Source organism: Planococcus citri, chromosome 5, assembly GCF_950023065.1.
Source record: "Planococcus citri chromosome 5, ihPlaCitr1.1, whole genome shotgun sequence".
Lineage (NCBI taxonomy): Eukaryota > Metazoa > Arthropoda > Insecta > Hemiptera > Pseudococcidae > Planococcus > Planococcus citri.
Window position 1 is genome coordinate 60,129,140 of NC_088681.1, and position 26,001 is coordinate 60,155,140.

The following is a 26,001-nucleotide window of genomic DNA, read 5'->3' on the forward strand; positions in this document are numbered from 1 at the left end:
TCGTTGTTTGCACGTAATTTAATAATCGATCTGCATGATTCAAACATAATATAACATATGGATTTTTTACACAAGATTAAAATAAACTTATCAAATGAAAAAGTAAAAAAGCAAACAAACAATCAAGAGATAATCAAAGTGTAAAAATCTGGCTTGACAAGATCATCCCAGACTACAAATTTCACGAAAAAATCGTTCAACTAGAAACGAAATGTGATTTTTAGATTATTCCATAAAAACTACTTAGAACATACTTAAGTAGCTCAGCTCAAATTTTGAAACTTCCTCAGTACTTTCCAAACACCATAATAAAACAGAGACGAACGAAGATTTCGATACCATAGATTTATAATCGGTTGCTGCATTCTTTAAAAAATTAATTATACGAGTTTTTACCTCACACAGGGTATCTATTAAAATCTGTAAATTAAAAAGAAGGACCTTGGAAGGACCTTCAAGAAAGACAGTTTCAAAATTGAAATGTACTGATACCCATCCCCTCCCATTCATTTTCACTAAATTGCCAAAAAAAAAAAAAACTTCAAAAACTTATAATTTTTAAAAGAAACAAAAAAATAATCCAGAAAATACATCAAATAATGGGGACAAAATACTACGTTTTTTGCTATTATTATTTAATTATATTGACGTTCTGAAAAATTGAGTGTACTTTTTTTGTTCAATTTTGATTAAATGACGGAATTATTTCAAAATTCAGAAAAAATGAGGGCATTCGGGCAAACAGAAAGACTTTTTCCCAACTTTTTTTGAAAGGAAAGACCTATATAGGCAAAAATACAATTTTTCCTGACCTTCTGGATGTGAATAAGGACTGTTAGACACCTTGCCCCGAATACGTTCAGTCCAAACAAAAGCGTCAATCAATTCAATACGCTGTGCTAAGGTACAAATAAAACATTGCTGATATACTTTTTAGACTTAAGGTGACGACATAAGCTTATTTTTAAAGTCTACAAATCTACTAATCGATATCGTCATAATCATCGTCCATAAATTCATAATTGTAGATGTATTTCTTCCATTGAGTTACCTCATCTTCGTTTGGTAAACATAGCCGCATTATTTCAAGTAAATCTTCAAACGATTCATCAGTGAACAAATATCGCCAGCAATTATGCCAGAAAGCGTTCCTCTGCTCGTAGGTGGCGAAAGAAAGAACAGCCAATGAGAACTTCAATTCACCCGTGGTCGGTGGAAGATCATACCCGAGATATACGTCTTCAGATGATAACCTATTATTCGATGTAATGTCTCTAACAGCCGAACGTTTCAAATTTTCCGCAGCAGTGTTCCATATTTCAATACATAATTGAACAACATCAACAATGTCGCGAAAATCATCATCACCTTCGACACCTTCGTGCGTGTACCAAGTACAGCCATCATGATGCAATGCGCATTCTTCATCGCAGAATCCCCTAACCTCGCTTTGCATAATTTTCAAAGTCAGATTTGTGAAAGCAACCTCATTCATCATGTTTTTAATACAAATCCATGTCGATAGAACGACTTCTTCATCATAACATGACATTTTTAACAAACCGTATAACAATACAAAACCATTTGTATGAAGAAATTCATTAAGCTGTTGGTCGTCCAATTTTGGTAAAATGAATCGAACAAGCGATAGTAAATCATACCTACAAAGATCGAGAGCTACCGACAAACGATTTCCTGATGAAGCAAGATTCCAAAAATATTCCAACGATGATCTACTTTGAGGCATGAAATCATCCAACCACCATTCTTCCATAGAAGGTTCTGGTATCTTGATATGATTTACGAGAAAATTAAACCAATACACGAAGTGCGGATTTTCAGAATAGTTTTCATACAGCCAGTCCTTCTTCTTCTTTAGTCCAAGTGCCCAAATTCGTCTGATATCGTCTTCGAAACAATACGTACAAGCAATTAAGAATTTTTTATCGACATCAAATCGATCAGAATACATCATACGTTTGGCAGTCTTCTCATAATCAATGGTTCCGTTGTAATCGCATACAAAATCCTCGAAGTATTTCAAAACAGAGTTTTTATTGTAGTAATGAAAATTAAATATTGTTCTATGATGTTTCCATAGCCAGTATTTCATTGAAAAGCCAAATCTTTCAACATAGATATCTATCATCGGATAAATCGTAGATGGCAAATCGGGAATCATGGTTTTCGATGAGATACTGCGATCATATGGACGGAAGTCCTTCAACGAACCGCTCGAACGACATTTGATTATTTCGCAGCGCCATATTTCTAGACTAATGACGATCGCTGATAACTCTCTGAGGGGAACTGGAGTCGGATGAAAAATATCGAACACGTCAGAATTGATTTCAGCCATTTTCGAGTCTTGATTAAGAGACAATTTTCGATCCAAACCTGGAATCGTGAATAATGATTGAATTAATTTTTTTTTTTTTTGGGTGTTTATAATTACAAGATTATTACACCCGTAAGGGGGGGGGCTAGATTTGGTTTGTGAGGCCGATGTTTTCTACTAGGGAGATGAATTTTTGTATTTCTGAGGGATCGTCAGGGATAGTAGGTAGGTTTTCTTTTATCTGTAGTGTAAGTCTGTTTTGTTTTAGTTGGGGACAGTTGAAAAGTATGTGTTGGATGGATATGGGTTCGTTTCTGCAAAATTGGCATGAGGGTTTTGGTTCTTTTTGGTATAAGTGGTTATGAGTAATTTTTGTGTGGCCTATTCTTAGTCTGGTAATCAGGATTTCTTCTTTTCTGTTCAGGTGGCCTAGATTTTTCCAGGGGAGAGTAGTTTTTTTATGTTGGAAGAGTTTGTTTGAAGTTTGTTGTGACCAAAAGTTCTGCCAGTTAGTAAATGTGTTGTGAGTGATTAAAGATTTAATGTCATCAGGAGTGAGAGTGGTAAGAGGGGAGGGGGTAGCGGCTGTTTTTGCTAATCTATCAACAGTTTCGTTTCCAGTGATACCTATGTGGCTGGGAACATACATGAAGCTAATTGAGTAATCATAATATTGGAGGTTAAAAAGGGACTTATGTATGTCTTGGACTATGGGGTGGTCAGAAAAAATGTTTTGAATGGATAGCAGTGAACTTAGTGAGTCGCTTTGGATTAAGAATTTTTTATTTTCTGATTGAATGGAAATTATATCTATTAAGCAATGTTTTATGGCAGTGAGTTCAGCAGTAAAAATTGAGGCACAGTTGTGAATTTTGAAACTGAGAACTTTGTTATTAATTGAGTAAGCATAACCAGTATGAATATTAGAAATTTTTGAACCATCTGTGAAGCATACGTTATATTCAGTATAGTTTGATAACAGTTCTAAGTAATGACTCTTGATTAATAATGGGGAGTGATCATGTTTCGGGTAGTTTCTTAAGTGAAATTCCATCTGTATAGGTTTGCGAGACCAAGGGGGATAAGATATTGGTAGATGTATTAGGTTTTTTAGGTCAATTTGTAGGTTGTTCATATTTTTGATAAATTCTGGGATTGGACCTGAAGTATGGAGGAAATGCTGAGAGCTGTAGACATTGAGTGACCTTTGAAGAGGGTGAGATGGATTATTTGCAACAGTTGTTAAGAATTTGTTTGTCATGAGAATTTTCCTAAAATCAGGAGGAAGCTCTGCAGCTTCACAATAAATACTATCAATTGGAGACGAATAGAGAGCACCTATGCAGATGCGCAAGGAGGAATTTTGAACAGTTTTGAGAATGTTAATAGTTTTATTTGACAGGTTTGTAAAGCATGGACTTCCATATTCAATTTTACTACGTATCAGAGCTTTGTACAAGTGAAGTAATAGTTGGCGTGATGGGTTATACTTTGGATTTTTAACAATTTTTAGTAAATTTAGACGTTTGTTAAGTTGAGCTTTTATGTTGAGAAAATGAGGCGTCCAAGTAAGTTTTTTATCAAAAGTAAGTCCAAGGAATTTAGTGGTTGGTTTAAAAACTAAAGGATGTCCTTTGAATTCAAGGATATGTTCTGGGTAGGTTTTATTTCTCTTGGTAAAAAGTATACAGTGAGTTTTAGATTCAGAAAATGTTAGTCCATTTGTATCAGCCCATTTTTCAATACAATTTAGAGTTTTTTGGATCATTTCTGAGGCTAGTTTGATGTTATTTGAACGTATTGAAATGTTAATGCTGCTGAGAAATGAGCAGGTAACATTACTAAAATACGGTCGAATGCTAGGCAATAGACAGATGAATCATGGTGAATGGCATTCACTTACTCAATTATGTCTCATCAGTTATCAAAGTGATAAGAATTCAGCCTCCCTATTTTATAAGCAGTTTTCACAAACAGGTTTTGAGATTTTTCATGAAATTTACCAACCTTTTGGATAAATTTTCAACAATTTTAACGTATTCACAGACTATCTATCTTTTAAAACAGATTCATTCTGGGGTATTTCATTATTCAAGTTATATGTATGCAACAAGAAATTACAAAATAATAGATAATAATTTAGGATCGCTGAAATGGTTGACAGACAACACATTCATAAATAATTCTTGAAAATTAGATTTTCAATCAATTCTACAAAATTTTACGTAATATCGAAACAATTTTTCATTCGACTTAGATCATTGTCAAAAAAGATTTCAAAGTTTTTTTCGTCTCTCAAACTTCATAATTTCAAGTGCGATTCTCAACAAACGACATAATTATTTGTACATTGTATATTTTCATGAATTTTAATCATATCTCGAATCTCTTTTTAATCAGCTTCGATCTTCTTCATAAAAGATTTAAAATTAGAAACGTTTCACTTCTCAAAAGCATACTTTCATAGTTCACCATTTTTAGTTTGGTAGGTATTTCAAAACTTGTAGCGAAGCTTCGATATCAGCTATTTTCAAAAACTCGCCAATCGAGTGAAAAATTATAGGTAATAATTCAATAATTGTTATTCACATTCGACGTGTCCAATTAAAAAATTCATCTCAACAGCTACTCTTTTTAGCTGAACATTTCAACAAATTCATATTTCAGAAGGCTATAGCGGGAGGTACTCCAACAGACAGAGAAATTTCTGAACCAGACAAAGTTCATTTGGAAGGAATGCAAAAATACGCCAATAGCCAAAGTTTCAGGGACTGAAGCGCATTTTTCAATTTTTTATACCTTGAGTTTTTTTTTAAATTAAAGGCCAAAAATGGTGGAAAATTGAAATTTTACTGAATTAATCTAGAATGCTGAAAATCGATATGCATACACTTTGGACCCTTTGATTGTAAAGGGTGTCGCACCGTTTTGAGTAAGTATATAGTTCTGAAGCCCCCAGCCGATCTTTGAAAGTGGAAATTTCCACAAAATGTAGCATCATGAAGTTGAAAATCTAAAATTCACGTTTCATTTCAATTTTTACATGCTGAATCGATTGGGAGGTCACTTCAAACCATCAAAATATTGTTGGAGGCTCCTAAACTATTTGAAAACAACTCGACGAGTCAAAAATAGGGATCAAACCGAATTTAATATTTTTTTTTGCTCGATCGTACGAGTAAGCCTAAGTACAAAGAAATTTTTTCAAACAATTAATTCATACAATGCTCAACAGGAACTGATTTTCCGAAAAATAAAAAATAAAACAAGCAGTCAGATTTACTAACCAGAATGTAAGCAAAAAATTGAAAAATTGTGAGAACCTAAAACATTTCCGTGTGGAGAAAAACGACCCCTTCCCCCCCAAAAAAAACAGAAAACTTTAAATTAATATGATCTGGTTTTCAATTTCAAAAAGTTGTACTGTTTTAGGTACAACTTTTTGGTAAAAAAGTGAGATTTTTGGCAACTTGGAAAATATGAGGTTTTTTTAAAATTTTGTTTTACAAAAAAATAATAATGAATTGAAGTTTATTAATTTTACCAATTTTTTTGCCGCTTCATTAATAAAAAATTAGGTACAGTTTTTTCATAGTTGAAAAAACGAGAATTTCTGACAATTTTTGGCAAAAAGCAAAACTTACACAATTTTAGCAAAAAGGTTTTTTTTTGACAATTTCTGGCAAAAAATGACCCTTTTGGACAATTTTTAAAAAAAATAACAATTTAAAAAATTTTAGAAAAAAAAACTTTTTGGAATTTTTGCGAAAAAAAACAAGATAAATTTTATAACCAATTTGATAGTAAGCGAGAATTTTTGCCTATTTTCTGCAACAACAAAAAAAAAAATCTTCGATAATTTTTCAAAAACGCAAGAATTGTTTAATAAATGGGTTTTAGTACAAGATTTTGACAAAAAATTTACTCAGTAACTAGCTAGAGGTTTTCAGTAATGTCAGACTCCAGACGCTCGTGAATAACGAGACCTCGCATGGCTCATTCATTTGGGATTTTTCAACAAGAAAAATGATAAAACTGTTTCAAATTTTACGTAAAATATTATTCACAAATTCGCTGATTTTGGGAGTAAAAATGGCGAAATGTTCTAAATTTATCTTTGGATCTTACAGAAAGGAAACATTTCCTTTTTTCACCGGTTTCCCACTGAACTAAAAAACTGTTTCAATCTCGCAAACCGATTTACTTGAGGAGCTTTCAAAAATCAAAGTCTGATACTATTGCATCAAAATGGCTCCTTCGCCTTACCCTTGCCCCTTTACCCCTTGGAGAGTTGGGATGGAAATTAACCATGGTTTGTAGTGAATCAAAAAAGATAAGCCTACTTGAGAACAAAATCAGAAAAATTGTTCATTTTTTGCTCGAGGTATATAGGTACCAAGTTTCACTCGTCTCAAGATTGATTTCAATAATACTGTTGGATCGTTAATTGCAATTTAATTACGGATTTACATGATTGAAACTTGACATGTATACGAGTACATATAACATTCATGGATTTTTTACACAAGACTAAAATACTTAAAGTTATCAAATGAAAAAATTAAAAAAAAAAAAAACAAACGAACGAACGAACAATAAACAGATAATCAGAATGTGAAAAACTTGCTTGAAAAGATCATCCCAGATGGCGACTTTTACGAAAAATCGTTCAACTAGAGGTGATTTTTAGATTATTAAATTGCTCAGCTCAAATTTTCAAACTTCCTCAGAACTTTCCAAACACCATAATAAAACAGAGATGAACGAAGATTTCGATACTATAGATGTATAGTTCGCTGCTTCTACATATAATTATTTGAAAAATTAATTATACGAGTTTCAACTACACACAGAGTGTCTGAAAAAATCTGAAAACTAAAAATACGGACCTTGGAAGGACTTAGAGAAGCACATTTTCAAAATTGAAAAAGTACTGATATCCCCCCCCCCCCCCATCCATCACCTCATTCGTTTTCACAAGATCGTCAAAAAAAAATTGAAAAATGTACAATTTGTAAAAGAAACAAAAAAAATAATCACGAAAATACATCAAACAATGGAAACAAAATAATCAATTCTTTGCTATTATTATTCAATTATTTTGACGTTCAATAAAAAAATTAAAAATTCTGAAAAATTTAGATTACATTATTCGCTCAATTTGGATCAAATGACGGAATTATTTCAAAATTTGCGGTAAAAAGAAGGACCTTCGGGTAAAAAGAACGACTTTTTCCTGGCTTTTTTGAAAAAAAAAGACCCACAGGTAAAAAGACAAACTTTACCCGACCTTCTGGATCGAAAGGACTTTTAGACACCTTGCCCAGAATTCGTTCAGTCGAAACAAAAGCATCAATAAATTCAATAAGTAAGCTGTGCTAAGGTACAAATAAAACATTGACTGATAAATTTTTTTAGACGAAAGGTGACGACATAAGCACATTTTTAAAGTCCGTATATCTACTGATTGACATTGTCATAAGCATAGTTGATAATTTCATTAAATTCTTTTTCTTTCTGGACGATCTCAAAGCAAAAATCTTGAATATTTGAAAATCGATCATTGAGAAAATCTAATCGTAATAATCGTAATAACCTATTATCCGTTTGAAATTTACCGCTGCTTGCATTTCTGGAAATAAAAATCTCACGAAATCATTCAATTTATCGAAACTCGATGCGTCTAGTAACGTTCCACAAAATCCAAGTACCTTTTCGTCATTGGCCATAACGTTTGTCTTAAATTGAGTTATCTCATCTTCGTCTCGTAAACATAGTCGCATTATTTCATGTAAACCTTCGCCCCATGCTTCAATAATCAAATCATTCCAGCAATTATGCCAGAAAGCGTTCCTCTGCTCGTAGGTGGCGTAAGCAAGAACAGTCAATGATAACTTGAATTCTCCCGAGGTCGGCGGGCGTTCAAGCCAGGTAAATATGTCTTTAAATAATCTAGTATTCGATGTAATGTCTGTAACCGCCGAACTTTTCAAATTTTCCGCAGCCGTGTTCCATATTTCAATACATAATTGAAGAACATCATCAATTTCGCGACGATCGTCTTCATGTTCGTCCACAAACCAAGTACAGCCATCTTGATGCAATTCGGAAACCTCGCAGTATCCTCTAACCTCGCTTTGCATAACTTTCACAATCAGATTTGTAAAATCAATCTCGTTCAACATGTTTTTAACCCAAATCCACGCCGATAGAACGAATTCTCCGTCGTAACAAGATCTTTTCAACAAAGCGTACAACAATTCACAACCATTTGTATGAAGAAATTCATTGAGCTGTTGATCGTCCAATTTTGGTAAAATGAATCGAACCAACAATGGTAAATCATAAACACAAAGTTCGATAGCTGCCCGCAAACAATTTTCCGATGAAGTAAGATTCCAAAAATATTCCAACGATGATCTACTGTGAGGCGTGAAGTCACTTAACACCCATTCTTCGATAGTAGGATCGGTTTTCTTGATATGATTTTCGAGAAAATCAATCCAATACGCGAATTGCTGATTTTCATAATACCTTTTATACAGCAAGTCCGTCTTTTTCAATCCAAGTGCAGGCCAAATTCGTACGATATCGTCTTCTAAGCAATACGTACAAGCAATTAAGAACTTTTGATGTATGTCAAATCGATCACAATGCGTCATACGTTCGGAAGTCCTCTCGTAATCAATGGTACCGTTGTAATCGCATACAAAATCTTCGAAGTAATACAAAATAGAGTTTTTATAGTAGTAATAATGATGAAATACTGTTAGATGATGTCTCCACAGCCAGTCATTCATTGAAAGTGCAAATCTTTCAATATACGTATCTATCATGGGATAAATTACAGATGGCAAATCGGGAATCATGGTTTTCGATGAGATACTTTGACCAGATGGACAAAAGTCCTTCAACAAACCGCTAGAACGGTATTTATTCATTTCGCAGCGCCATATTTCGAGACTAATGACGATTGCTGATAACTCTCTCAGGGGAACTGGAGTCGGATGAAATATGTCGAACACATCAGAAGTGATTTCAGCCATTTTCAATAATTCTCCTTTAAGACAAAATTTCAACCCAAACCTAGAATCGTAAATTATGATTAAAATTGAGCCCATTTTCAACCCAAACACAAAAAAAAAGTTGCCAAGTGTTATCAAAGTGATAAGAATTTAGCTTACAATTTTCACAAACAGGTTTTGAGAATTTTCATCAGACTTTATACTAACCTCCTGGAGAAATTTTCAACTGCTTTCACGTATTCACACCACAGAAACAGAACTTTCAAAAAGCAAAATACTTTATGTAACTAGTACCACCATAAATTAAAATACGATAATTTGCACACGATGAATTGATGACTACAAAAATTGAATACCTCTATATGGAACAATGTAAGCCATAGCCAGGTCGTACCCCACCAACAGGTTGCAGGTGGTGCATCCAGATTCCTGTAGGATCGCTCGTACGGTTGTCAACATACTCATAAATTCTTGAAAATACGATTTTCAAATTTTCAATAAATTTTTATTACTAATTTCACGTAATAATCTCGAGATATCTTTTCATTCGACTTTGATCTTCCTCATTAAAAGATTTCAACGTGTATTCCATCTCTCAAAATTCATAATTTCTATAGTTGGGTATTTCAATGTCTTTCACCAGATTTTAATGTGGTCCATTCGTATTTTTTGGGCCTCAAAAATTTCGAAAAATTTCTTTTAAAATGGTCGAAAACTGGAATTGGGCAGATACAACTTTCAGAATCGTCTTTCTCATTCACATGTAATGTTTAAAGAAAGTTGGTGCAATTTTTTGGGCCAAAAATTTTCAACTTTTTGAACTTGAAAGCCAGATCATATCAATTTCAAGTGTTCTGGTTTTTTTTCGGTAAGTAGGTTTTCTCCACATAATGAAGTGTTTTACTCACGATTCTTCAATTTTTCGTTTACCTTTTGGTTACTTTTTCGAGCTATTTTGGTTACTTAAATTGCCTGGTTGGTTTTTTTTTTTAAATGTTTTTTCCTTGGAAAATCGGTTTCTGCGAATTCGGCACCGTATGAACTGAATTTTTTAAAAAATTCTTCGTATTTGTAGGATGAATTTTTCGAAAATTTTGGGTCTAAAAAATTCCTTTTCGAATGCGCAAATTCAAAATCACGCCCTGACTTCAGGTCTGGTGGCTAGAAAGGACAATTTCTAAATTCATAGCTGTCCAATCGCATTTTTTTTTAGTTACCATTTTTGGTAAAGTTTTAGAACTGTTTTGCAATTTTTTGCTTCAAAAAAGTGAGATTTTCGAAATCTTTTGACAACAATGTGAGAATTTTCAAAATTTCTGTCAAAAAAATTCAATGTTGGGTGAATAGAAAAATATTTGCCCCAATTTTTGTAAAATGTGAGCCTTTTTGGAACCTTTTTTTTTTTACAATATAAAAACGTAATTTCAGCCGTTTCACTAAACATAGAATCTTTTTCATAATTATTGATAAAGCGAGAATTTCTCTAGATTTCTGGCAAAAATCAAGACGTTTGACAATTTAGAAAAAAAAACTTTTTTAAAGTTTTGGAAAAAACGAGACTTTTTGGATTTTTTGCAAAAAAAATCTAAATTAATTTCTGTACAAAACGATAGGTAGTTTTTGTTAATTTTCTGCAAAAAAAGAGACAATCTTCAGCAATTTTTCAAAAAAGCGAGATTTTTTTACAGAGTAAATAAATGATTTAAAAATGACATTTTTTTGGCAATTTTTGTGGAATGGAAAAAAACAAGATTATTTGTAACTTTTCGTTTTGGCGAAAAAAACGTTGAACGATATTAGGAAAAAAGTAAATATTTTCAACAATAGCAAGATTTTCTGATATTTTTGACAGAAAGCGAGACTTGACAACTTCAGCAAAAGACAGGGCTCATTAATCGATTAAAGAGGGGTACAGATGAAGCTTTCGTTTTGAAAGTACACATTTTATCACATCAAAAGCTAGATTATATCTACCTACTTCATTTCAAGAAGTTTTTGAGCAAAAATGGAAGTACTCGGGTCATTCCACATCAATTGGACCAAGAAGTGAAAGTTGGGTTCGGCGATTTTTTTGAAAGTTTTCCTGTGGAAAGACCTTCCGAAGGGATGACCAACGGTGCAAATCGCACCCCTCTAGCCCATTTTTAAAGGCAGCCAGGGGGTGTCAATGTTTTCAGTGAACCTAAAATATCAACCATTCAGCAGTGGATTACTCGATAACCGCGATACCTACCAAAATGGAACTTTTCTCCATAGTTAGGGATTTTGAAAGGCTTTTTGATGATTTAATAAAAATCAGTGTTGCCACTTTTTGTTCGTACAAAAAATTAGCTCAAAAAGTTTCAAAACGTAGTTTTCATATCGTTCCGACTTTTAAAAATTCTGAAAAAAATACATTATGGACAACTGTTCATGCTGTACCACATATTAAAAAATTGGGATGGTAACTTGTCGCAAAGTCGATTTAAAAAAATTTAAAGTTTGCAAAAAAATTCGATTTTTTGATTTAAAACACGAAGCAAAGTTTTGATTGGTAAAGTTGACCCATTTGACCCCTATTTTTACGTATCCGTTGAAAAAGTTGATAAACCCCCTTCACTCGGTGAAATTAACTCATCACAAAAAAATCAGAATTCGAAAAAATTAAAAAAAAGACAAATTTTAATTTTTTTTCTGTGAGTGTGATTCTTAAAATTAAATGTTTGTGAAAAAATGCGATTTTTTTATTTAAAACATGAAAAAAAGTTTTGATTGGTAAAGTTGACCCATCTGGCCCCCATTTTTACGTATCTGTTGAAAAAGTTGAAACCCCCCTTTCACTTGATAAAATGAACTCATCACAAAAAAATCAAAATTCGAAAAAATTCAATTTTCAATTCCAAACATTAAAAAAAGTTTAAATTTAATCAGTTGTCTTATTTTGACCTCTTTCTGACGTATTTCATAAAAAAGTTTATAAGAATCACACTCACAGAAAAAAAATTAAAATTTGTCTTTTTTTTAATTTTTTCGAATTCTGATTTTTTTGTGATGAGTTAATTTCACCGAGTGAAGGGGGTTTATCAACTTTTTCAACGGATACGTAAAAATAGGGGTCAAATGGGTCAACTTTACCAATCAAAACTTTGCTTCGTGTTTTAAATCAAAAAATCGAATTTTTTTGCAAACTTTAAATTTTTTTAAATCGACTTTGCGACAAGTTACCATCCCAATTTTTAGTGTGCGTAGCACACTATTGGTTTCGCTTTGAGAAATTGAAATTTCAATTGCAATGAATGTTCTCTTAAGCTATCCAACCATTTTTTGTACCTATTGGACCGTGAAAAATTTCAGATCGGCACCACCTCCCCTTTTTGGGGAACCCCCCTTTTCTGTAATTTCAATACCAACTTTCTCAGCCCCATTTCAACCAATTTTGAAAATTTTTCAGTATGTTATGTATATTTATAGTAGGTGTCCCCACAAAAATTTTCAACCCCCTCCCCTCATATTTACTCCTCAAAATAGCGTTTTCAACTTATTTCATTATTTTTATTAACAATAGTATAAATTGAGGGGGCTATGTGCTGTGGAGAGGGCTAGATGAGTGTAGCAAAAAATCTGACGTCATATTTGTGCTCAGCGGTATCGAACCATAAGAAAACGACACCCTACTCATTAATACTTAGTTATTTTCCCCAAAATTTCTATTTTACCCCAAACCCTCCCCAAGACACATTTTCACACCATTTTGAGGGGTAAATATGGTGGGAGGGGGTTGAAAATTTTTGTGGGGATACCTACTATGAATATACATAACATACTGAAAAATTTTCAAAATCGGTTGAAATGGGGCTGAGAAAGTTGGTATTGAAATTACAGAAAAGGGGGGTTCCCCAAAAAGGGGAGGTGGTGCCGATCTGAAATTTTTCACGCGGAAGTTTCTCGATGGGACCCACCTTCCATGCTGATATCAACTCGAACGCTTTCGGGGACCATTTCACCCCCCTCAGGCGCCTATATCCTTTATGTATTTTTCAGGAAACTCCCCTTTTTTGAATGGTTGTAGTTCCACCCCCCTTGGGGGGAGAAAGATAGTTGATATATCAATAGATCGGAAATTTGACGTAGAACAACATTCTTCAATCATTTTTGCGCTAGAGTCAATATTTTTCGATACGTTGACCAAAAACCGATTTTGGGGGGCTAAGATCCACAATTTGGGGGAAAGCTCACCCGGCACAGTAGGGGACTCCTCGGATTCGTTTTCAGGACATCAAAATGGACCAGTATACCAAAAATCAGCTTGCCACCTAGAGATTCACTATAGCCCCTATTTTTTTGCTAAAGTTACTGGACTATAAGTATAGTAAGAATTACCTTGACATGAATAATTTTTAACTTTTTACTTGAATCGGTCAGTGCAGAAAGGGCATAAGTCCATTTTTGCGTTTTTCAGGAATAACAAAAAACTGATTCATTCAAAAATCAAAAAATTTCAGTAAACATGCTTAAGGTCATTGAAAGAGGACCCCAAGACACAACTTTTAGCGCAGTTTCCAAAAAAAAATATTCACGTGCGCCAGTGCTGTTGCTGCCTAAACAAATGGGACTTAGACCCTTTCTGCACTGAATTGACAAAATTTCTTTCGAAATTTCTCGGGCACGAATGGGGCTTGATTCTACATCTAAGTACATCATTTAGACTGCTATCCCGTTTAAATTGACCAAAAACCCCTTGAGTTCTAAGACTTTTTGTCGAAGTTGTTAATTTTTTCATCATTTTTCAGTTCAGAGATTAACTTAAATTTCAAAAAATTGTCTTCTCAAAAATGTTAGTTATTTTTCAAGGAATTTAAAAAATTTTACAAAAAAGTCATAAATGCGGATCCGCCCTTTTTCTGCGCCCAAATACCACTTTCCCGGCAGTTTTGCGGAAATCTGACATCACCAGTCGATCCGCCATACTTTGAAACCCCCATTTCCGCAAAAAAATTTTTTTTCAAAAATGTGACTTGTTACCTTTCTGCACTGACCGATTCACTTATAATTTAAAAATTACTTCAAAATGAGTAATTAAACTAATTTTTGTACAATTGAAACATGAAATTTTTATTATCATGATTTAGTAAAAATTATTGAAACAAAATGATTTTTACTATTGGTACCTATAGCAAAATTTATTAAAATGATAATTTTTACTAAATGATTACAGTAAAAATTATTAAATGGGATCTGGTACTTAATTGTGCTAAATACCAGTATTTAGTTAAATTTTTTTGTAAAAATTACCCATATTTTTTTTCGTGTAATTTAGAGGCAATTCAAATTCTTAACATATTTTATAAGATTTAATTCTTAATTTAGAATAAAAAGCAAGTTCTGAAAGTTGGTTTGAAAATTTATAAATTTGAAGACAATGGAAATTCTAAAAAAAATAGTATGAAAATTTGTATTTAGAGACGCTGAGAATTCCAAAAATTGATTAAAAGTTCTGTAAGTTGCAGATAATGTGAACTTGAAAATTATATAAAATAAGTATTGTAATATTTATGAACAAGATGAGAATTCTGAAAAATTGGAGGCAATGTAAATTCCAAAAATTGAGTAAACGTTTTACAATTTGTGAACAATATGAACTTGAAAATTGAATTTGAAATTTTTTAATTTAAAGACAATACGAATTCTGAAAAATTATTCAAAATTTGACTATTTAGAGGCAGTGTGAATTCTAAAAATTGATTGCAAATTTCCTAACTCAGCAGCAATGCAAAATTCTGAAAATTTATTGAAAACTTTATGAAATTGTAGCGATGGGGAATTCGGGAAATTGATTTGAAATTTTGTAAATTTTAAAACAATGCAAACTATGAAAAACAACTAGAAATTTCTTAATTTAGAAGCAATACAAGCTTATAAATTATTCTGAAATACCTATTGTAATTTGGAAAATATGAAAACACCGAAAAACAATTATTATTTTGAAGCAGTGAGAGTTTCAAAAATTCTCATTACTGTGACATGGTTGATTCACTTATGCACTACCTAGATGTAATAACGGTTATAGCTGTAGAAAAGGCAGCTAGCTACGCACACTTTGCAGCTAAGCTTTGCTTAGCTGTCTAGTTTAATATGTGGTACAGCATGAACAGTTGTCCATAATGTATTTTTTTCAGAATTTCTAAGAGTCGGAACGATATGAAAACTACGTTTTGAAACTTTTTGAGCTAATTTTTTGTACGAACAAAAAGTGGCAACACTGATTTTTATTAAATCATCAAAAAGCCTTTCAAAATCCCTAACTATGGGGAAAAGTTTCATTTTGGTGGGTATCGCGGTTATCGAGTAATCCACTGCTGAATGGTTGATATTTTAGGTTCACTGAAAACTTTGACACCCCCTGGCTGCCCTTAAAAATGGGCTAGAGGGGTGCGATTTGCGCCGTTGGTCATCCCTTCGGAAGGTCTTTCCACAGGAAAACTTTCAAAAAAATCGCCGAAACCCAACTACCACTTCTTGGTCCAATTGATGGGTAATGACTCACTTGCAAGCATTCCAATCACACTTTAGGTATCACGATTTAGAGACAAAATGATGAGAAGAGGGGTTTAAAACTTTTGAAAAATTATGACATCAAACCGACTTTGTGGACACATAAACTCAAACAACGCATATGAAAATAGAACCTCCAAGAGTATCTCGACCTCACAGGGTTCGTTCAATTGGGATTTCTCAACCATAAAAATGATAAAACTGTTTCATATTTTGAAACATTCCAACGCCATTCAGTATCAATTAGGCGATTGCTGTTATTCACAAAATTTGCTGATTTTAGGAGTAAAAATGGCGAAATTATCTGAATTTCATTCGGCTTTCTCAGAGAGGAAAAAGTGAGGACTGAAGATTAACCCATCAATAGGTACCTATTCTGACACATCTGCACTATCATTCAAAATCTTTAATTATACTCAACTCAAGATTGACATCAATAATACTTTTGCATAGTTGATTGTAATTGATTACTGATTTACATGATTGAAACATAATAGATATAAAATATGGATTTCTTACACAAAAATTCAATGAAGTTACAAAATTTAAAAAAATATAAAAAATAAAACAATTAAAGAGATAATAAGAATGTAAAACTCTAGATCCCAGAACACGAATATCACAAAAAAAATCATTCGACGAGATGCGATTATTAGATCATTGCATCAAAACCACCTACATCATAAATAGCTCAGCTCAAATTTCGAAACTTCCTCATTACCTTCCAAACACCACGATAAAAGAGAAGTGAACGAAGATTTCGGTACCTCATGTTTAAAATTAGCTGCATCATTCTTTAAAAAATCAATTACACTAGTTTTTACCTCGAGAAGAATTCGCTCAGTCGAGACAAAAGTATCAATAAACTCAACAAGCTGTTCTATAGAAACGAATAAAGCACAGGCTGATAAACGTTTTAGGACTAAAGGTGACGACATAAGGGTATTCTTAAAGTCTGTAGACTGATCGACGTTGTTATAAGCATCGTTGATAAATTCGTCGAGTTTTTTTGGTTTCTGGAGGATCTCTATACAAAAATCACAAAATCGAACATTGAAGAAAGCTAATCGTAATATTCTCTGTTTAAAATTTCTCGCTGCTTGTATTTCCGGTAGTAAAAATTCCACGACTCGATTCAATTCATCGAAATACGTTAAGGTTAATAAAGTACAACAAAAATGAAGTGCATTTTCGTTATCGGTCATGATGTTTTTCTTGAATTCAATAATCTCATCTTCATCTCGTAAACATAGCCGCATTATTTTATCTAAATCTTCGAGCCGTGTTTTATTAATCAAATATTGCCAGCAATTATGCCAGAAAGCGTTCCTCTGCTCATAGGTGGCCTGAGAAAGGATTGCCAATAAGAACTTAACTTCTCTCGAACTGGGTGGAAATACAACATAGAGTAGGAGTTCTATATCATTAAATAATCTGTTATTCGATGTAATGTCTCTAACAACCGAACTTTTCAAATCTTCTGCAGCAGTGTTCCATATTTCAAAACATAATTGAAGAAAATGTTCAAGATCCCGACTATCACGGCTGAATAATTTGCCCAGCGCCAAATTGTAGTCATCTTGCTCGAATCCGGAACTTACATATCCCAATACCTCACTTCGTATCATTTTCACGATCAGATTTGTGAAATTAATCTCGTTCATCGCGTGTTTAACGTAAAACCACGTCGATCGAATGACTTTTTCATTATAACAAGATTGTTTCAACAAAGCGTATAATAATTCACAGCCATTTTCACGAAGAAATTCGATGAGCTGTTGATCGTCCAATTTTGGTAAAATGAATCGAATAAACGAGTGTAAATCAGTGAGAAAAAGATCGATGGCTTTCCTCAGACGATTCTCCGATGGAATGAGATTCCAAAAATATTCCAACGATGGTCTATTGTGAGGCATGAATTTATCAAACATCAGTTCTTCGATAGGAGGTTCGGTTATCTTGATATCATTTTCGAGAAATTTAATCCAATACACGAATTGCGGATTTTCAGAATATTTTTTATACAGCGAGTCTGTCTTTTTCAATTCAAGTGGCCAAATTCGTATGATATCGTCTTTGAAACAATACGTACAAGCGATTAAGAACTTTTGATGCACATCGAATCGATCACACTGCATCATTCGTTTGGCAGTCCTCTCGTAATGAATGGTTCCGTCGTAATCGCATACAAAATCTTCGAAGTGTTCCAAAACAGAATTTTGATGGTCGTTACGAACATGAAATACAGTTATACTATGTCTCATTAGCCAAATATCCATCGACTGCCCGAATATTTTGACATATTTATCGATCATACGATAAATCACAAATGGCAAGTCAGGAATGAGTATCCGTATTACAGTTCTCAATGAGATAAGTTCACCAGATGGACGAAATTCTTTCAATGTATTGCTCGAACGGTATTTATTTATTTCGTAGCGCCATATTTCGAGGCTAATGACGATCGCTGATAAGTCTCTCAGAGGAGCTGGAGTCGGATGAAAAATATCGAACATGTCAGAAGTGATTTCAGCCATTTTCAATTCTCGTTCAAGACACTGTTTCAATCCAAACCTAGAATCGTAAATAGCGATTGAAATCAGTAACATGACTAGAAGAAGGTGGAATGCGAATAACTATAGACAGAAGACGACTATTTGAGTTTCATGAATCATATTGAATGACTTTCATTGTTCAAATTATAATCAGTTACCTAAGTGATAATGTTGTAAGCAGTCATCACAAACATGTATTGAGAATTTTTATGAACCTTATACCAACCTCCTTGAGAAATTTCAAACTGTTTCAACGTATTCACTCCACAGGAACAGAACTTTCAAAAAACCAAATACTTTATGTAACTAGTACCACCATAAATTAAAATACGATAATTCGCACACGATGAATTGATGACTACAAAAATTAAATACCTTAATATGGAACAATGTAAGCCAGGTCGTACCCCACTAACAGGTTGCAGGTGGTGCATCCAGATTCCGGTAGGATCGCTCGTATGGTTCACCACATACTCATAAATTCTTGAAAATACGATTTTCAATAAATTTTTATTACTAATTTCACGTAATAACCTCGAGATATTTTTTCATTCGACTTTGATCTTCCTCATTAAAAGATTTCAACGTGTTTTTCATCTCTCAAACTTCATCATTTCTAGCTGTGTATTTCAATGTCTTTCACCATCACCAGATTTTGTTTTTGTTCGTACGTATTTTTGGGCCTCAAAAATTTCGAAAAATTTCTTTTCAAAAGGTCGAAAACTGGAATAGGGCAGATACAACTTTCAGAATCGTCTTTCTCATTCACAAGTAATGTTTAAAGGAGGTTGATGCAATTTTTTGGGCCAAAAATTTTCAAAAACTTTACCAAAAATGGTAAAAAAAAATGCGATTGGACAGCTATGTCTTTACAAATTGTCCTTTGTCGCCACAAGACGAACTTCCTGAAGTCTGGGCGTGATTTTGAATCTGCGCATTCAAGAGGGTACTTTTTGGCCCCAAAATTTTCGAAAAATTCATCCTACCTACGAAGAATTTTTTTCAATATTCAGTTCTTACGGTGCCAACTTGGCAGACAAGAAACCGATATTCCAAAAAAAAAAAAAAAAAAAAAAACTGAAAAAGTAATCAAAAAGTAAACAAAAAATTGAAGAATCTTGAATAAAGAAACACGTTATAATGTGGACAAAAATGACCGAAAATAAAACCAGAACATTTGAGATTGATAGGTATACTTAATCTGATTCTCATTTTCGAAAAATTGAACTGTTTGGCAATTTTTTAGTAAAAAAAGTGAGATTTCTGAAAACTCTTGGCAACCAAGTTACAATTTTTGTAATCTATGTCGAAAAATTCAATTTTTGGTAAAAAACAAAATATTTGGACAGTTTTAGCCTTTTTGCAACTTTTTTTTTTTACTAAACTATCTAATTTTAGCCGTTTGGCCAAACGATTTTTTTTTCATACCTAATTATGAAAAAACGAGAATTTCTGACAATTTTTGGCAAATGTCAAGACTGACCAAAAAAAAAACTTTTAAAAATTTCAGAAAAAACGTGACTTTTAGGAATTTTTGAAAAAAAAACAAAAGTTTAAATTACAAGAGTAATTTTGGTAAAAATGAGAGTTTTTGTCAATGTTCTGCAAAAAAAAAACAATCTATAGCAATTTTTCAAAGCAGCGAAAATTCCTGTAAATTTTTGAAAAAGCGAGATTTTTTACTAGGTACATATTTAAGAAGGTCAGTGGGAGGTATTCCAACAGAAAAATTTCTAAGCTAGACAAAGTTATTTTGAAAGGGAATGCGAAAATATATCACCAGCCAAGCAGTGCGTTTTTCGAGTTTTTATAGTTTTTTTAAAATAAAGGGCCGAAAATTTGGAAAAACTGAAATTTTACCGAATAGAATGTTTAAATTTGATACGCATCCAATTTTCGACCCTTGGATCGATTGTAAACGTTTTCAAACCGTTTCGAGTATAGTTCTGGAGCCTGTAGCAGATCTTTGAAAACGTAAATTTTCAAGTTGCAAACCTAAAACTCCCATTTCACTCAAATTTCAGTATGGTGAGTCGATATGAGTTGACTTTTAACCACCTAAAAGTTGTTGGAGGCTTCAAAACGGCTTCGAACCATTTTCAAGGGACTCGATGAGTCAAAAATAGGAATCAAATTGAATTTCAAATTTTATATTTTATTAGACTGTAAGCATACAAAAAAATTTCCAAACATTCAATTTATACGGTGCTGAATTGGCAAAACCCTGGTTTCCAAAAAAAATAAATAAATAAAATAGGGAACTTTAGTACCTAACCAAAATAGCTCGAGAAAGTAACCAAAAAAATTAAAAATCGCGAGTCAAACATTTTTATGTAGAGAAAAATGACAGAAAAAACCATATAAATTTATACGAGAATCTGGGTTACAATTTCAATAAATTGACTGTGCAACTTTTTCGGTAAAAAAAATCGATTTTTGGCAACAAAGTAAGAATTTCTGTAATTTCTACCAAAATATTTTTAATTTTTGGACAATATTTGGACAAGTTTTGGAAAAATGAGATTTTTTACCAAAAAAAAACAATAAATTTTATTTTTAACCGTTTTACAAAAAATTGCAATTTTTTCATCTATGTAATACACTTGAAAAAGGAAGAATTTTTGACAATTTAGGCAGATATTAATTTTTAAAAAAATGAAATTTTTTGAAATTTTTGGGAAAAAATGAGACTTTCTGGAATTCTTTCTGAAAAACAAAATTTTTAACCAATTATTAGATATGGTAAAAAGCGAAAGTTTTCGTCGAACAATCTTAAGCAATTTTTCAAAATAGCGAAAACTCTTGTAAATTATTGAAAAGTTGAGAATTTTTTACCAAATAATTTATAGTAAAAAGTAAGACTTTTGGCAAATTTTGGTAAAAGCAGGGCTATGTGGGAATTATTGACCAAAAAATAATATTTTTTCGCAATTTTAGTGGAATGGAAAAAAGCGAGATTCTTTGCAACTTTTTCCTAAAATGTGAGCGGGACTTATTTCCGAAATTTGAGTGAAAAGAAGAGACTTGTTGGCAATTTCTAGCTAATGAGAGATTTTTGGTATTTTTTGGCAGAAAGCGAGACTTTGACAATTTTAGCAAAAGGCAATAAAGGCTTTGTGGTTATCGATGGAAGAGGGCTATTGTACTTCAGCTGGTATCACGATTTTGAAACAAAATCATGTGAGGAGGGGTTTAAATGTCCTGACAATTTTAAAAAATGTTGTGGCATTACCTCAAAATAATAGGTAATGACCAGTACGTGAGACAAAATGTCCAGCAATTGATTTCGGTCTTACCATGGTCAAAGTACGATACATAGGGCAGTCTGATCTATTACCTAAGATTTATTTATCGCAGATAAATTAGACTATACGTAGACGTACGTTGAAAATATTTCAATTTATCGCGTATACGATTCCGAGAAATATTCTCAATATACACCCTCGCACTTCTCCCACGCATGCACCATTTATAATTTGGAATAAAAACTAAAATGAAAAACAGAAAATCGAATCAAAATTTAGTCCGTTTCATTACGTTAGCTATTTTTAGAGTCCCCTCCTAACCCATAATGAAACGCAATTAACAATAAAACATACTTATACTCCATTATAAAACATACCAAATGTCGATCCTTGATAGGTACAATCTTGATAAGAATAAAAAGTGAATCTTGAGGTGGATTCCAAACGATTGATGTCAAAAATACACAGACTGAATTAAATTTACGAAATTTCTTCACTTAACATACTAGATACTTGATTAGCCGAAATTGAAAACCCGAGAACGAGAGAAGTAATGATAATAAATCTAGAATTGCCTAACCTAAAACTCAAAACCACCACTCTTTTCGTAGGCGGGAGAAGATAAAAAAAATCAAGACTTTCGATTGGTCCATTAAGGGATGTATTATGTGTTGCATGTAGCTGTAGCTAGGTTGATTCCACCACGAAACGCCGAAAATGAACTAGCCTTTTTAGGGTCAAGTACACATCACAACAATGAAGTCATCTAAAAAACGCGACCGACAGACCAAACAATAGGGTATGGGTATAATGGGAAGTAATCTTTAAAAAAGCAGCACGAGCACGTACTCGGAGATGATCAGTAAAACAGTTAGGTAAAAGGAAAGGACAGGTGAATATTTCTAAGAATTGGGAGAAAGCAGGGTTGTAAGATGTACATTTAGAGCCGACAACATTTATACAAAGAAGACGAATGCATACAGGGATGACCTCACTCTACTTTGTCGCTACCATACTCATCGTTTCAGTAACGTTTGAAAAATTATAGCATCAAACCGACTTTATCGACACAAAAACTCAAAAAACGTATAAAAATAAACCCTCTAAGAATACCTCAACTTCATATGGTTCATTCAATTGGGATTCCTCAACAAGAAACATAATAAAACGGTTTCAAATTTTGAAATATTAGGTACTACACCATTCAGCATCAATAATTTATGCGATTGATGTTATTCACAAAAGTCGCTGTAAAAATGACAAAATTTTTTTGAACTTCCTTCGGCTTTTCCAGAAAAGGAAACATTTCCTCTCCTCCACCCTCTCCCCAACACGTTTCCCATAGATCGAACAACCTGTTTAATATCTCGCAAATCAATTTACTTGGGCTACGAGCCTTCAAAAATCAAAGTCTGATACTATTGCATCGAAATCATTCATTTCCCTTACCCCCTACCCCCTTGGAGACTTTGGATAGAAAATTGCCTATCGTTTGTAGAGTATCAAAAAAGTTGAACCTACTTGTAAACAAAATTAGAAGAATTGATATCTACACTTTTTGCTTGATGAGGTATGCCTAGTGAGGACGAGGATTAACTCATCAATATTCGGTAACATCGGTAGGTATACCATCATTCAGAATCTTTACTAAACTCAAGATTAATACAGATTTACATGATTGAAACATTACATAAAACATGAATTTTTCATATATCAAGACTAAAATTAAGTTATAAAATGCAAAATTAAAAAAAAAACAAATAATAAAGAGATGATTAGAACATAAAAATCTGGCTCAACAAAATCATCTCAGAACACGAATTTCACGAAAAAAAAAACATTCGACGAGATGCGATTTTTATATTATCCCATCAAAACCAGATCATAAATAGCTCAGCTCAAATTCTGAAACTTCCTCATTACCTTCCAAACACCATGACAAAAGAGAAGTGAACGAAGATTTCGGTAACTCATATTTATAATCAGCTGCTTTTTCCTTTAAAAAATTAATTATACGAGTTTTCACCTCAAGAAGAATTTGTTCACTCGAAACAAAGGTGTCAATAAAATTTATAAGTTGTTCTATAGGTACTAACAAAGCCTTGGCCGATAATTCGTTTAGAATAGAACGTGACGACATAAGACGATTTTTAAAATCTGTAGACAGATCGATATTGTTATAAGCATCGTTGATGAATTCATTAAATTCTACAGATTTCTGGATGATTTCTTCGCTAAGATTAGTAATACGACGTTCATCAATAAAATGTGATAGCAGTTTCTGTTTAAAATTTCTAGCTGCTTCCATTACCGGCAATAAAAATCTCACGAAATCATTCAATTCGTCGAAACGCGTTATGGTTAGGAACATACTACAAAACCGAAGTGTTTTTTCGTCCTTGGCCATGATATTTTCCTTAAATTGAGTTATCTTATCTTCGTCTCGTAAACATAGTTTCACGATATTTTGAAAATTTTCGCGGCATGTTATTTTAATCAAATTAAACCAGCAATTATGCAAGAAAGTGTTCCTCTGCTCATAACTGGCTTGAGAAAGAACAACCGATAAGAACTTCAATTCTCTCGAGGGTGGTAGCAATACAACAACGTATACTCGTGCGTGTTCAAATAATCTATTATTCGATGTAGTAATGTCTCTAACAGCCGAACGTTTGAAATCTTCTGCAGCAGTGTTCCATATTTCAAAACATAATTGAAGAAAATTATCAAGACCGCGATTACGATCGACACAATATTCGTCTGGCCAATCACAATCAAAGTAATCATGATCCAATTCGGAAAACACACAGCCATCACCAACCTCATTTTTCATCATTTTCACGATCAGATTTGTGAAAGTAATCTCGTTCATCGCGTTTTTAACGTAAAACCACGTCGACAGAATGACTTCTTCATCATAACGAGATTTTTTCAACAAAGCGTACAACAATTTACAACCATTCTTATGGAGAACTTCATTGAGCTGTTGATCATTCAATTTTGGTAAAATGAATCGAACAAGCGATGGTAAATCATACCTACACAGATCGATAGCTGTCTGCAAACGATTCTCCGATGAAGCAAGATTCCAAAAATATTCCAACGATGATCTACTGAGAGGCATGAATTCACTTAACACCCATTCCGTGATAGGAGGATCGGTTATCTTGATATGATTTTTGAGAAAATCAATCCAATACGCGAAGTGCGGATTACTTTGGAAATATCTTTTACACAGCGAGTCCGTTTTTTTCAATCCAAGCTGCCAAATTCGTATGATATCGTCTTCGAAACAATACGTACAAGCGATTAGAAACTTCTGATCGATATCAAATCGATCACAATGCATCATACGTTTGGCAGTCTTCTCATAATCAATGGTTCCGTTGTAATCGCATACAAAATCTTCGAAGTATTCCAAAACAGAGTTTCGATTGTCGAAATGAAAACGAAATATTGTTCTATGATGTTTCCATAGCCAGTAATACATTGAAAAGCCAAATTTTTCAACATAGGTATCTATTATAGGATAAATCGCAGATGGCAAATCGGGAATCATGGTTCTCGATGAGATACTTTTACTAGATGGACAGAAGTCATTTAACGAATCGCTCGATCGGTACTTGTTTATTTGGCAGCGCCATATTTCGAGGCTAATCACGATCGCAGATAACTCCCTGAGAGGAACTGGAGTCGGATGAAAAATATCGAACACGTCAGAAGTGATTTCAGCCATTTTCAGTTCACGATTAAGACACAATTTCAATCCAAACCTAGAATCGTAAATAGTGATTGAAATTCATGTTGAGAAATGAGCAGCTATAACATGACTAGAATAAGGTGGAATGCAAATATAGACTGACGACTATTTGAGTTTCATTGATCATAGTGAATGATTTTCATTACTCAATTATCATCAGTTATCAAAGTGATGAGAATTCAGCATTCCAATCTTATAAGCAGACAGGTTTTGAAGATTTTCGTGAAACTTATACTAACCTCCTGGAGAAATTTCCAACCGTTTTAACGCATTCACTCTGCAGGAACAGAACTATCAAAAAGTAAGTACTTTATGTACATAACTAGTAAGTACTACCATAAATACGATAATTTGCCCATGATGACCACAAAAATTAAACACCTCAATATGAAACAATGTAAGCCAGGTCGTACCCCACCAACAGGTTGCAAGTGTTGCACCCACATTTCTGTAGGATCGCTCATATTGTTGACAACATACTCATAATTCTTAAAAATACAATTTTCAATTTTTATTAATAATCTCACGTACTTAATACCGAATCTCG

At 33.1% G+C, this 26,001-nt stretch overlaps 4 protein-coding genes across 7 annotated transcripts in view; all 4 read right to left on the reverse strand.

Annotated features, from left to right (window-relative positions):
- LOC135846370 (uncharacterized) lies at positions 1 to 23,577 on the reverse strand. The gene is made up of 2 exons (XM_065365426.1): positions 22,072 to 23,577; positions 1 to 2,397 (listed from the first exon to the last, which is right to left on the reverse strand). The coding sequence occupies exon 2, from the start codon at positions 2,357 to 2,359 to the stop codon at positions 983 to 985; it is 1,377 nt and encodes a 458-aa protein (XP_065221498.1). The 5' UTR covers positions 2,360 to 2,397; positions 22,072 to 23,577; the 3' UTR covers positions 1 to 982.
- LOC135846369 (uncharacterized) overlaps positions 1 to 26,001 on the reverse strand; it is a 63,781-nt gene that overhangs the window by 32,726 nt on the left and 5,054 nt on the right. The window lies entirely within an intron of this gene.
- On the reverse strand, positions 6,787 to 9,696 carry LOC135848695 (uncharacterized). Its single transcript, XM_065368657.1, has 2 exons — positions 9,571 to 9,696; positions 6,787 to 9,424 (listed from the first exon to the last, which is right to left on the reverse strand). Exon 2 carries the CDS (start codon positions 9,382 to 9,384, stop codon positions 7,912 to 7,914), a length of 1,473 nt encoding a protein of 490 aa, XP_065224729.1. The 5' UTR covers positions 9,385 to 9,424; positions 9,571 to 9,696; the 3' UTR covers positions 6,787 to 7,911.
- On the reverse strand, positions 16,316 to 25,769 carry LOC135846368 (uncharacterized). Of its 3 annotated transcripts, none has more exons than XM_065365422.1 (2): positions 25,694 to 25,769; positions 16,316 to 18,468 (listed from the first exon to the last, which is right to left on the reverse strand). In XM_065365422.1, exon 2 carries the CDS (start codon positions 18,429 to 18,431, stop codon positions 16,575 to 16,577), a length of 1,857 nt encoding a protein of 618 aa, XP_065221494.1. In that variant the 5' UTR covers positions 18,432 to 18,468; positions 25,694 to 25,769; the 3' UTR covers positions 16,316 to 16,574. The 3 variants fall into 3 exon arrangements, with proteins under 3 accessions (XP_065221494.1, XP_065221492.1, XP_065221493.1); XM_065365420.1 differs by lacking the exon at positions 25,694 to 25,769 and adding an exon at positions 18,676 to 18,829; XM_065365421.1 differs by lacking the exon at positions 25,694 to 25,769 and adding an exon at positions 18,608 to 18,821.

Coding starts and splice junctions, on each gene's coding strand:
- LOC135846370 (XM_065365426.1), bottom strand. CDS start 2,359: ATGGCTGAAATCAATTCTGACGTGTTCGATATTTTTCATCCGACTCCA.
- LOC135848695 (XM_065368657.1), bottom strand. CDS start 9,384: ATGGCTGAAATCACTTCTGATGTGTTCGACATATTTCATCCGACTCCA.
- LOC135846368 (XM_065365422.1), bottom strand. CDS start 18,431: ATGGCTGAAATCACTTCTGACATGTTCGATATTTTTCATCCGACTCCA.